We start from the raw sequence: 13,915 nt of genomic DNA, 5'->3' as shown, positions 1-13,915 counted from the left end.
ATTTTTTCCCTGTCAGGACGCTATCTACTGCTTCTCTGTAAAAGTTAAACAGAACCTGGCATCAGAATTTTGCCTTCTTAAGTTTCAATTTGCTACTCTAGCTCCACATGTAACGTATGAGAGGAAGCCTGTTCCCCCATAGTGTGTGTTTCTTGTGCTTCCTCGTTTCCCGTCTCTCCGTCTGTCCTCAAAGCACTTTATGGACTCTATATGTGACAACACATCAATGAAAAAAGGTGCAATTGTGTCAAAGTCAGTAAAGAAAATCCCACACTCAGCTCGGCATCATCCCGGCCACGCCTCATGTAATACAAGACTGTAATGATGCTTATTCTGTAGGATTGGAAGAAAATGAGCTCTTTCTAAGCACCGCATAAGTAACTCAATTGATCCATTGATGTGTTGGTCCTATAGGACATTTTTCGCAAAAAGACTGAAACTTCGCAAAAAGACTGAAACAGATTTTTTTCAGCCACAGAGATGGCTACAATGTAAACTCTGTATCAATACTAATGCACCTTATTTGACTTGTGTCATTAACGGAGCCGATGTGACTCCTGCTAATGAGTCTCTCCTTCCACAGTTAATTACGTCTTCATTGGTTCCTAATTCGTCCATGTTACTCCTATGGACTCCGAAAGGTTGCACCCATTTAGCTACGCTAACGCCTCACACCTCGAGTGATGCAATATGTCCCCGGCTCGTAATTCAACCAACAAATTATTCATCTACCGCGTCTCCTGGGGGGGGGGGGGAGATTCATTATCCAATTTAGCATACTTGTGGAACGGGCCGTGTCAGGTGATAAATGAAGAGTGTCCAGGGAGAGGACAGCTTTACAGCAGAACCTCTTCCCATCTTTGTCGGATTTAAGATGTCCGTTTGGCTCTCATGTCCTCCCATCCCACAGTGCATTGCTGTATCGGTCTGATTCTAAGCTCGGCGTCGAGGCGAGGAGGCTTAGAGCGATCTCTGCGCTTTTGTGCTTCCGTTGTTGCCGAGCGATTCATGAGAGGCTTTTTTAGCGTAACGGTGAAATATATGACAGTGTCTGAGTTTATAAGAAATCAATTAGCTCCTTTTTTTTTTTTTTTTGAAGAGTTCAGCACGGATAATAAAGTGGACACTGACACGACGGAGCATATCTGTGTTGTTTATTTGCCTGGCGGGGCCTCAGTCTCGTAGCATCACTTTCTGTATCGCTGACAGGTTTTATTGTGGGCTCAACCTTCAGCGCGAGGCCGGCCTTTATTATTTTAATAAATTGCCCCGTATGAAGAGAGCACCGGTGCATGTCTGATGCATGTCCCTTCCTCCGTCGCCCCCTCTCTTCTTTCCTCATCCCCCACCTCCTGTTTTTCCTCCCGCCTCTTCCCTCTTTTCCCTCCTTGTTCCCTACATCAACATGCACACTTTCTAGGGAGTAAAAATGAGATGCGTTCATAAAGGGAAGAGGAAGGTGAGCGGATCGAAGGAGAGAGAGCCCTCGGCTCAGCAGACGGATGTGTTCTATCTCCTATAAGCCGGCGGTCATCATTCGTCGGGGCCACCCAGCCTCTCGGGGGTCGGCCTCAGACAGTGCAGACACCCACGGAGGATAGATGACCGTGAGCGGGGGCGGGGGAAGTGGCGGTGAAAGATGGCCCGCTCTGACGCCACCGGTCATCCATCACAACACAGCCACCCTGTAGAAGTGTCCTGAGAGAGAAGCCCAGGCAACAGCAGCGGGGTTGAATTGATGCGGCGGGGTCAGAGTCGGACCGGACGACACAACACCTCGGCCACCGTGTTTTCCGTCTCTTGCGGAGTCTTGACATGAAGCCTCACTTCCATCATGTACTAACTTGGAGACTTTTTCATGAAGCGAGCTCATTCGGCATTTATTCCGTTTCCACTTCACACAAAGCTCCCGTAGCAGCAGGAGATCACCGCTTTAGATGATGCATGTCGCTCCTTAGGTCACAAATGTGACGCGGAGTGAAGGAAAACTCTCGGCCAGGCTTTCCTGGATTAGTTAGAGGGGAAAACTCCAGATGCATAAAAGAGCACAATTGACTGTGACAAGCGGCTTATCTTCTAAAATTAGGGCATGGTCTCTGATGGGATTATGTTTTTTGCTGAGGTCCACTGTTTTTTTTTCTCATCCAACGATAATGTTGTGGTAGACGTGCGAGTACTGTTGTGAGCTAAAGGCCGGTTGCAGCCGTGGGTCTTCAGCGTTTGACACAATATCCATGACCCTATAATGACTCACAAGAAGGACAAAAGTGTTAATAAACAACATGTTACTACTGCGTTTTTAACTGTTGGTGCGCAGAGCAGCCATCTTGGATTTTGAGATCGGGGTCTGTGAGGTTCCTCCAGCTTTAAGAGTCGGAAATCCGACTTCAGGCGGCGTTGCAGGTGAAATCTCCAAATGGGAATTCCCAGTTCAAATGGAATGCAGCATTAACATCAATCTTGACATCTCGACTCCATAATTGTTGTACTCTATCGACTGGAGCTGCCAGATATGTTGAAGGCTCGGCTGTGTACAGCGTCCCTGACATGTGAGTGACGGCAGTCCGACTTACGTAAACACGGTGTGGAGCTATTAAACGGCCCTATTCCTCCACATGATCCCATGATTCAGTTCGCCGTTGTCTCGGCCTTAACAGGCGCCGCACAACATTTTGATTCACCTTCCCCTCTCATGAATATTGGGGCACCGGCTGGTGGAGTGAAAAGCATCGACAGCTTCTGAGAAGCTTCACTTCCCCCGATGAGAAAGCCTGAAGAGAGGTGTGGGATTTTTCTAACAAGGGGCTGTTAAACACCTGTGATTGCCGCCATTGTCTGGACGCCTCAGTCAGATTCCTCCAGCGAAGCTAACTGTCGTCAGACGTGACACACAGGACAATGCGTGCCGTGTGTTCCGTATTCCCACTCGGTGAGATGCTCCGAGAAATGCCGCGGTGAGATGTGTCACTTCTGAGAAAAACAAGCCACGTGTCTTTTTCCTCGCGCATCTCAACGAGCCGTCCCAATTACCGCACACTGAGAGCGGCTTGTTTGTGTTTGCCAGCAGGTGCATTTGTGTCACATGAGTGAACTCCCTGCTGCATTTATGTCACAGTGATTTCCACTGTAAACGGGGAAATGTCTGGGAGAAACGAGCAGATTGTGGAAATGTGAGTACTGTGTGTGTGTGTGTGTGTGTGTGTGTGTGTGTGCGTGTGCGTGTACAGGCTAATGCAGCCATTCCAGTGCACACATGCTGGTGCTGCAGCTTTGCTTATGTAACCTGGCTTGTGTAGTCCGTCCATCCGTTGACGGTGGTAAAGCGGCAGCTCCCCGACGGCCTCCGTGTTTGTTGTTCCGTAATGAAAGCGGCCCTTTCTCTGGATTAGGCTGCAGCCTACCTGGCTCTCAAAGGGGAACCGCTGAGATTAACAACTCGCTCCCCGGCGCCCTTCCCCCCCCACCTCCCCCTTGCTCTCAGACGATGACAAAGCCTCACACACAAGACCCTCTAAGGGCTTCTCGCTGGCAGCTGCTGACACCAGGAGGTTTTTATTCGAGTTCTTGTATAACCACACTCCGCCACTTTAAAGTCATTAAACAGAATGGTTCCCTCACTGGTGCGTTTCTGCACTCACGAGTGCTGATCTGATCATATTAGAAAACCAATGATAAGCCAGGCGGTATTACAAATTGTGCAAGCACTGTAAACATATGTACAAATTAAACTTGTATAAAACATGTGTGTGTGTGTATGTGTATATATATATATATATATATATATATATATATATATATATATATATATATATATATATAATGACCCAGCAGCCACAAACAAGCGGGTTAATTTGCACAAAGAGGAAATCAGAAGAACAGAAGAACATACCACCATAATGGATGCGAGTTAACTAATTGGCTTCAAAGTCTCTCTAATCACCTATAAAATACAGAAAACAGACAATACATCAAGCACGCCCACCTTAAGTAGAACATAGTGTTGCATAATTTCCATGCAATGAGGCTCATGTTGTTGGATGAGCGCAGAGGGAATTCTTTCATTTTCCCTCTTTGGTCACACTAAAGCTTAATTAGAGAGTGGAGGACTTCTCCGAGGGAAAAAAAAAAAAAAGCCCTTCGTGACTCGATTCAGCTTCATGTTTTTTGGTGTGCGCCACTCTGTCAGCCCATGAGGTCGAGACGCACAGAGGAGGGGAGCGATAGTCGGCCTCCCTCTGAGGACGCTACGGATGATTTGATGACCGCTCTGGGCAGCTGTACAACAACACAGTGGATCACGCAGCTACAAGGCCCTGTGGGGTGGAGCGGGGCCAGTCTGAGACCCGTCTGAATACACTGTCCAAGTGCCAAGTGGACCAGCAGGGGCCTGTGCAAGGTCAGAGAGGAGCAGAGGGCCAAATATAATCGCCGACTACAAGTTGATCGAGGGGTCTCGTGCGTCAGCATCAGAGTTGTTGACAAAAACGATCAAAATGGCAGTTAAAATCAATAACACTTATTGTCATACATACATACATACATACATACATACATATACATACATACATACATACATATACATACATACATATGCATACATGCATACATGCATACATACATACATACATACATATACATACATACATATGCATACATGCATACATGCATACATACATACATACATACATACATACATACATACATACATACATCCTCCAGTTACATAGACTAGTTTGACTTGTTTACATGCTGCAGGTCATGTGCAGATAGGTTTCAAGTCAATGCTTTGCAATCACAGAACTCACCTTCAACATTCCTGATGCTGAGGAGCGGCCAAATGATTTTTAACCATTCGAGTCATTGATTAAGGAAGATTCCAAACATTCACTGACTCCAGCTTCTCAGATGTGAGGAGTTGCTTGCTTCATATCCGTTCATTAAAATTTTGTAGACTAATTTAGAAACTTTTTTCAAGATCAATTGGTAAAACATACAAACGGATGAATCAATAATGCAAATGGTTGCCCTACTCATTTGCCAAGACTAAAAGTTGCGTTCAGGGTACACCAAAGCAGATAGAAGTTGTATCCTTGTGAACAGCAAGCTGGCAGTAGCAGCCACCCTTACTTTATGTAAAACAAAGTAATAAGCTCATTCAACACATTTGAATTTATATATATATTTATTTATTTTTGCAAAGAATTTGATTATGACATGATCTGTATTTTGCTGCAGCTCTTCACCCCACACTCCGACTCTCCTCCCTGATTGGGGACGCTATAGCATGCATGCACTACCCGATGTAACCAGCAGATGGAGCACATTCAGTATTGAATGCGGCCCTGACTCTGTCTCAAATTGGTTCAATGTACTGGAGCATAACAGCTGCTTCAACCTCAGCCCACCTGCCACAGATTCCAGGAGGAGGAACACAGGCACTCCTCCTGTCAGATTACAAGTTGAAAAGAAACGCTTCCCTCTTTGCCTTTTCTGATGGTGAATGAGAGAACAAGTGTAACCCCCCCATACACACACACCCACACACACGCACCCCCACACCCCCATTTTCATCACCAGCTCATCTGGAGCGTTCCAGGATTTCTCACTCCCGTCTCATATGATGCTCTGCCCCAAGATGAATAATGCATCCCCATCTTTTCAGCTCACTACCTGAGCCCGCTGCCCCAATTATTACACCCTGTTCTGGTCTGTCGGCTTTCCCACTTTTCCCACACTCATTTACGCACCTCAAATGCCGCCTCCCTCTCATCCCTGCACCGGAGGAGCAGCCGCATCACATGTCACAGGTCTCTGAGCTCCCACCGGGCCCTCTCGAGTGGCATACGGGGCACAGAGGTGTGCTTTGGCCCCGAGTGCGAAAGTCCCAATTTATTAGAATGTTATTATGGTGGTAGATGGACGTCATTCTCTTGGGTGGCATGAAGCCTCACACTTGATGGCTATGAAATATCCTAGCAACAGTGTGGAAATGACTGCAGGCTGAGCTGGGTAGCTTCTTTTTTTATGCATGTACTACTTTATTTATTTGTAAAGATTTTTTTTTTTTCCCCCTAAAGTTCATTTTTCATGCACATGATCTGACTTATAATAACATTTAGAAGTTTGCCTCCTATCAGCGCTAAATCTGCAACTCATTATTCTTTCCAAATCACATGTAGGCCAAACGAAATGGCTGTGGGCCTGTTAGGGAATGTAGGGTTTGACTTTAATAATAGTAATTAATAGGAATATAATAGTTGCCTAGTGAAATTGTTGCCTTCCAAATACTGGGCGGCAGAAGAAAATCAGTATGTTATAAAACTCCTGTCCTGACCACTTTTTCTATTTCTGGGCTTCCCTGAAAAACGTTACACGTAAACTGCGATCCTTTACAACATTACCAGTGGAGGTATTTCCACTAATTGGACTGAATTCAAATATTCTCCCGATAGCTTCTTTAGGGTTGAATCAAACATGAGTGCATTGACATATCGGCTCCATCCATGTGTCAGCATTGTAAATATAGACCAATAGAGCAGTTGGGTGCTGTTGCGCAGCGTGACTCCACCAGGGGCAAACACAAAAGTTTGCGCTTGTTGGCGCATTTCGTATAGTTCCTGTTTTGGAATGTTCAGAGTGTTTGGGGGGCTTTTCACGCCGCGACTCTGAGCCTGTGACTTTTCGACACCTCCACGTTTCGTGCAATGACAAGCGGGCTTTCTAACCGCTTTGTTCTCAGCTAACCCGGCTACCAGTAACTTTAGCGTTATGGAGTTCATATTTTCTATCACGGGCAGCGGAGCTGTCAGAGTTGTCAGGGACGCAATCTCTCAGAGACTGTGGCCTGGACCCGGACAGGAGACCGTGGAGACTCACCAGCACCATGCCGGAACCACGCACGACCGCAACACCCGCAACTTCAATACAGGTTAGTCTAATAGTCGGTCCCGTTGGCTGTAAAGAAGACTTAAAGAGACGCCGCTAACTTTCCAGAGAAGACAAACCTCCAACGCATGCTTTCGCCCGGGACGGAGTGCCAGATCCCCTTTACAAATAGTGCAGTTGAACGTTTCCTCGTTACTTGGATACTTTCCCTACCCGGTAGAACAAATGTTAGCATGTAGACTTACATATTAAACGTCATCCTTCAATTCGGCGACGTTCTATCCATGACGTAACGCTTATTCCAATATATTGTAAACTTTTAGTTTATCGGTAGTTCTTTCTGCAGTCCTGTCACTCACCCACGCTGTGTTTTGACACTGAACGTACCAGCGTCCACGCAGAAGTTCAGTTTGTTGCAATACAGCTGGGCCTATGTATCGAAATCACACTGCTTTCACCAGAATAATTATACTCGCACACGACACCGTGCGAGTTAGTAACGGTAAACCACTCGATTTTATAAAGTACGTTTGGAACCCTCAAACAGATCAAGCCATCAGGAGCAGGAAGCAGCCTTGTTGTCAGCTGGCACGTTGTTTACTCAGCGTGACGGGGCTCATAGTTTGAAACAGCCACACTGAAAGGAGGTAAATAACAACAGCAGAGATAGATAAAACCCCCTTATTGCTGAACTAAAGATCAAAGCTGAGCGGAATCACGTGGAAGCCCTGTCATTTTGTCACCCCCCCCCCCCTTACTTTACAGCACTTATAACTTAAGATTCATACATGTATGTGTCAGTGTCTGAATATGCATTAGGCTGAGCATGGGCACACAAATACATTATGCAACGCTTATTGCTGTTGCACACGTTAGGGAAGACTTCCTGGACAATGTGTTGTAGGACTGAGGGTCCGAATGCTTACTTCCCTGTTTATGAACTGATGTGAACTCAGCAAATCAGTTTGTGTCCCCCGTATGTTGTCTGTCCAGTTTGTTGCGAGGACGCACTGCCATGTAACAACTGAGGCATTCCAAATATTTCAGATCAGCAGGCAGCGCGTGCTGAAAACCATCCAGTCAGTGAGCGAACAAGCATGTCCTCAAGGCTTTTCACATCGGGGAGTATCTCCATGTTAATGAAGATTGCGCGCCCCCCCCCACCCCCACCATTTTCTGCTTTGCCTCTCGCACATCATTTATTATGAAACCCATCGGTGTCTTCTCTGACTTTGAATTAAAAGCTGAGAAATGTAGCGCTGTTGAAATGAAAAGCAGAGACGGGGATCCGAGCTCTCGGCCACGGCGTCCGTGGAAATATCACGCGGAAGGCTTTGTGTAATTAGTTGCCATCAATCGGTTTGCTCTGGGGGAAAAAACAACAACACAGAAAGTTACCGTGCGAGGTTCTGCTCTGGTTTTAAAGTCCAGGGGGTTCTGCGGCTCACGCAGAGTCATCGGCCTCCGGAGCTCGATGGCGGGCAGGTTAATTGATGGATCTAATTAGGACACAGATTAATCAGATGCACGCTCTGCTGCTCTTGAAACGCCACGGATGGCAGTCGGGTTCATTAGCAGTCCCAGGGGGGGAGGGGGGGACAGAATGAGACCAGCTAGACGTGGAGTCAGGTAGCGGAAGTGAGGGGACAATAAAGGATAAAGGGCCCAGTCGCTCTGTCCACAGTGGACCTTTTAAGCAACGGACATCACCTGAGAGTAAATGTCTGGGTTCTAAATGCTGTCTTAGGACAGAACAGTTCTTCAGAGGCATTCTTGTGGCCAATAGCGTGCGAGGCTCATATGCAGTTTCATAAAAAAGGCTTTGTTGCTCACTGTCCTAAAAAAAAAGTCTGAGAGTATGTTGTGAATACGGCCCCTGGTGTCTTAAGACGGGGCTTGTGATCACCCCCCCCCCCTCTACCCGACCACTTGCTCTCACGTGACCGCATTGGTCTGCTGAATCGAGCCCTGTGTGTTTGACGGATCCAGAAGCTAGCAACTGGACCTTTTGAGCTTAGATTAAAAGAGATGGAGAACTCAAACAGGATCCTGCCCTCGTAGACAGAAGTATCTGCTTGTGAACTGTCGGTCGCCAGCCGCTGTATAAGACTTTTTTTAATATTGGTCATCTTCAGTTGTGGCATCAGAATATCAGAAGCTTTGGGGTAATTACTTAAAGCAAGCTGCTTTTAAAGTTTGCGTAAACGTCTGAAAAAGCCTGTGAGGGATCCTTCAGGCCCGTTCTGATTTCACAGTGGAACAGTCCCGAGGGTTTTGCAGGTTTAACAGGAATGCGTGTCAAAGGGTGGCCGGTGGGAATGGGAGGTCGTTGCTCTATCTGGACAGACGGGTAGAAAAGAGACAGAAGTAGAGACACAGTTTCAGCTGTTTGGACAAGTCACACGTGCAACTTGATGAGTATTTTCATGTTACAGCACAGCATGCTGCTGCAGAGCATCGGGACTCAGCAGTAGTCGGCATCGTAGGACTCTTCCCCTGGTGGAGCGATAGATAGCAGTGTGGATGCGTCCAGTCTGATTTGATTAGAGACGACTGTGGAGAAAATACAAAGACAGGATATTCTGAAAAGATGGGGATGGACGAATATCAATGAATAATAATTTGATTGAAGACTAAAACGTCAAAATGGAGACAGAAGACTTTTCTGAGAGTGCACTTTAATATAAATTTCTCCTTTTTAAAACAGTTTTCCCACTGGATCTGTATTGAACTAAAATGTGCAAAGTCACAGCTCTGTACGGCGTCTAATCATTGAGCAACATATCACAGATCAGACGTCTCAGTGGCCTTAAGGACAGTGATTCCAAACCTGTTTGACTTGCAACATACAGTAGCAATGTCCACCATCAGTGGGTACATGGTGATGTGGGTCAAGTCCAAATCACACAACAAATATTTGGGTCCTTTTTTTAGAGACCTACAGAGAGAAAAATCCAGAAATGAACAAGAAAAAACAAGATTTAGAGAAGCCTCTGAAATACTTGTGGCCCTCATCTCTGGAGCCTCGTGGACCTCTAGGAGGCCCCGCTGTAGAAGACGTGGAGCAATGGTTGCTTTAAACTAGACTAGAAGAAACATTGCCTGAACATGCACTTGCCCTTCATTATACAGCTCACAGTTTTTGTGGATTGATTTGTTCGGAACACATTTCATCATATTTAAAAGCACTTGTGATCCGGCGTCAGCTTAAAGGGATAGTTGGGATTATTTGAAGTGAGCTTGTATGAGGTACTTATCCATGCTCAGTGTATTACCTACAGTAGACGGCGGTCGGCTCGCCCCCAGTTTGGAGGTAATATACGGACTATGAATGAGTATCTCATATTACTCCCCCCCCCCCCCCCCCCCCCCCAGAATAATCCAAACTATCCTTTTAACTTTTGACTCACTGCTGCAGGGAGGTGGCCATAAAATCACATAAACAGAACCCGAGCCCATGTATCAACGGCAGGTGATTCACCTCCTGCCCCGTTTGTCCTCCCGACATTCAACCAACCCCCCCCCCCCCCCCCCCCCCCCCCCCCCCCCCCCCCCGCGATGGTCCCTTATTCGTCACTGTTCACGTTCACCCCCAGGCTGACACCAACTCCTGCTGCAATTACCGGGATGATTCAGAAAGTGCAATCTGCTGATGCTCCCAGCGCTGTAATAGGTGATTTTAATCCCCTTCATTTCCAAAAAGTCCTTGAGCCGTTCGCACCAGCTTGTCACTCGTTCTGCATGCTGTAATGAGACAGTCCCGGGATCTGTTACGGCTCCGTCGGGGGGGGGGGCTTAAGTGGCCCGTCGGACCACAACGCCGTACGCCTCTTAGAGGACTGTGCTCTGAGTTTGACGGCCCCCTGACTTTTCAAGGGACGCTTTGTCCACACAAACCGCTCTGTGTTTCATGAGTCAACAGTACTAATAACCGTACCGACACAGTTTGTCACCAAAATGATGACAGGACGATGCATCTCCTGTGAGGAAAACTAGAAAGGAGGTGAGTTAATACAATATAAAAAGACTTAGCCTGCTAGCAACATATTTCAGTCTGTTTGACGAGGAAGAACAACAACAACATATCAGCAAGAAGCGGAACAACATCACAGTACAGTGCAAGTTATGCCTCCAAGCTGTGACAATGCTGTCATCATCCGATAAGAGTGTCAGCAAGGCAGAACGGAGCCGGGCGAGATGATTGTTGTGAGGACAACTAGTGCCGTTCTCCATTGTCCCCGTCAGCTGAGTGTTCCGTGTCTCCTCTGAGACGAGAGCAGAAGGCCTCAGCTCCACTACAGCCACTGAGGTTAGGCTGCTCGGGTCAAACATTAGGCTAAATGACGTCTGTGTAAATCATTTGCTCTGTAATGCTATTCTTTTAGTGCATTCAGGTCTGGTCAGCTTTGGTTATTTTATATTGGGAGCAGGGTTAATAATCTTAGTTTTTATTGCTGATGAGGCTCAAAATGTTGGCAACTTATTATAATCTTAAACCATGGCTTATTTTGTAATCTCTTGTTTGAAGAAGCCCTGAATACATTTAAAAATGATATGCTTTAACTCATCTCTAGTATGTGGATTTGAAATATTGGTTACAAGTAGGTCTGAACTTCTTTTAAAGCAGCCTGGTCTCACTCCCAGGCAACGAATAACCAACGCTGAGGGCAGCGGCGTCTGTCTGAGACGCACCGGGTCTTCAGCTAGCTCCACTGTACATCCATCCGCTTCATAAATAGACGCTCAGAGCAGCGGAGGCAGGACTAAGAAGTGACGTCGTTACGTCCGTAGCTTAAGTTAAGCACCAAGCAGTGTCAACCACGACCGTGTCACAACATCAACCACGCATGAAGCTTCTGCGTCAAGACGCTCAAAGAGGTCAGCGGGCGTCCTTATCTCTGCATGTTTATAGAGGCACTCCTCCAACTGGTTTGTTTTCGCCTCGTGGTTTAAAGGTGTGGTTCAACTCGCCACCACCCGTGGTCTAAGGGAAAGGAGACATTATTATTTTATTTGTTTTTAGCTGCTCTCTTTCTAAGCTTGCTGTATTGTTATGGATGAACATTTTTCCACTAAAGCAGTTTGTGAGACGGGTTTAGTGTTATTGCTAAGGAGAGAGACGGTTCATCATGTTGTCGAGTCTCACCGTGTGTGATAGTTCGTCATGCGGATGGATTTAAGGAGACGCTGTCTTCTCTTCTTCTCTTCTCTTTTTTTTTTTTCTGTCTGGGTAAATAGAAAGCTCGCTGTCGGTGGTACAGCCTCTGTTTCTGGTTGGCCATCACAGACTTTGAGGAGCATTTTCTAACTCGCCCTGCTTATTGCCTTCATGTGATACAGTAGGGGGACATGTTTTTCAGTGCAAGTATAAAAGTATTAATTTACATTAAAAGTCCTGCATTCACAATGTTACTGCATTTGGTATAAATGAAGTATTATCGGTAACTTGCACTTGCGTATGAAAAGGATATGTTCTCATGCGAGAATGACTCATTTCTGTTGTACAATTATATTTTATTATTATTAGTATTATTTACAAACTATATATTCCTATGTCTATTCCCCCAGTGTCCCCTTGTACGAGTCCCTGTACCTGCGTTTGGCCGATACCGGATTCAAATCTTGACTCCTGAACAGGACCCTTTGCTTTTGGCTCAATAAAAAGATCTGATAATGCAGAGTTTGTGTTTCTCAAAGCTGAGCTCATCACTTCTCCCGCTATTGATTGGAGCTGTAACCTGAGAGGTTAGTGTTGCTGCCCGAGATGCAAAGAGCCAGGGCTCCGAGAGGGCGACGCGGGCCGATAAAGATGCGCCTTTGCATCGCAAAGGTTGGACGCCACGCGTGTGCTCACACCGTGCTCCGTTTCCTTCCAACCGCTTTCTACCGTGAGATTCCTCTTGAGGCGATCCGAAGATTATTCATCAATATGATCAGCCGAGTCTCGGCGGTGCGTCGCTGTCACGGTAAAGATGAATCGCAGTGTGTTTGTTGCGGAAGCTACAGAAAGTGTACATTATGTGTATGTATCATCGTCATCGATCCAGCCAATGCAGATCTAGACTTCAGCCATACCATTCATCACCCCCCCACCCAACACACACACACACACACACACACACACACACACACACACACACACACACACACACACACACACACACACACCCTCCCACCGCAAGTTTGACTAGCAAAGAGGTATTGCTCAAAGTGCAATAACCTTAACGCCAGAGGTTGGAGGGATCCCAGCGTGATTAGTGGGCCCGGGACTCTGAATGCATGTGACGGCAGAGAGGGGGATGATGGGAGACCTCCTGTTTTCAGCTGCATGAACCGCAGATCAAAGTGCTTTCACTGCGTTCCTGAGACACTAACTGTGCGTAATGGTATGAAGGATGTTGTTTCATCGATGTGAATATACACTGCGTAAGGCAGCGACCGACAATTGTTGCCATAATCCTTTAATATGTCCTATTTATTCTATTGAAATATGAGTAGTTCAGTCTGTTAAATGTTATGAAAATGTATGAAAATTGTGAAATTGGTGCTGTGAAGCTGGAGTTTCAGCACCGATAGCAAAATAATGCTTTTTCAAAATAACCTTATTTTGCAATATCTTTTCTCCAAAATCTTTTTTTAACAACGCTAGCGAGATGGCTCTTGGTCCAGACTGAAATGTCCCAACAACTGTTGCATGGGTTGCCATGACATTTTGTACTCTCACTCATGTTCCCACGGTGGACAAATCTTCCTGATTTAGGTGATCCTCTGAATCTTCCTCCAGCGCTACCATGAGGTTGATTTCTTTTTTTTTGGGTGTAATGTTGGTTGGATTGACATGAAGCATTGTACAGACATTCACGCCCCCCTCTAGCGCCACCGCCAGGCCACTAAACAGTAGAGACGATGGTTACGGTAAACATTGCTCCTGCTAACAATGAGCGTGTTAGCATGCTTACATTAGCGATTAGCTCTAAGCATCGCTAGGTGCAGCCCCACAAAGCTGCTGGCACTGCTGCAGACTCTCGTT

General features: G+C 46.3%; 1 protein-coding gene across 3 annotated transcripts in view; it reads left to right on the top strand.

Moving 5' to 3' along the window:
• The window catches only part of LOC137890489 (oxidation resistance protein 1-like), a 152,310-nt gene that overhangs the window by 83,999 nt on the left and 54,396 nt on the right, over positions 1–13,915 (top strand). The window contains exon 1 of one of the 3 annotated variants that reach the window (XM_068734584.1): positions 6,617–6,928. The exons of the other annotated variants lie outside the window; for them this stretch is intronic. Within the exon in view, the coding sequence (XP_068590685.1) occupies positions 6,769–6,928 (160 nt within the window). The 5' untranslated portion in view covers positions 6,617–6,768. Of the gene's footprint in view, positions 1–6,616; positions 6,929–13,915 lie in introns of those variants that run through there. 3 annotated transcript variants of the gene reach the window in all.

Source organism: Cebidichthys violaceus, unplaced genomic scaffold (assembly GCF_023349555.1).
Source record: "Cebidichthys violaceus isolate CVI_PGR_0920_01 unplaced genomic scaffold, fCebVio1.0.p SCAF_65, whole genome shotgun sequence".
In the NCBI taxonomy this organism is placed as follows: Eukaryota; Metazoa; Chordata; class Actinopteri; order Perciformes; family Stichaeidae; genus Cebidichthys; species Cebidichthys violaceus.
This window is presented reverse-complemented; position numbering and strand designations above follow the sequence as displayed.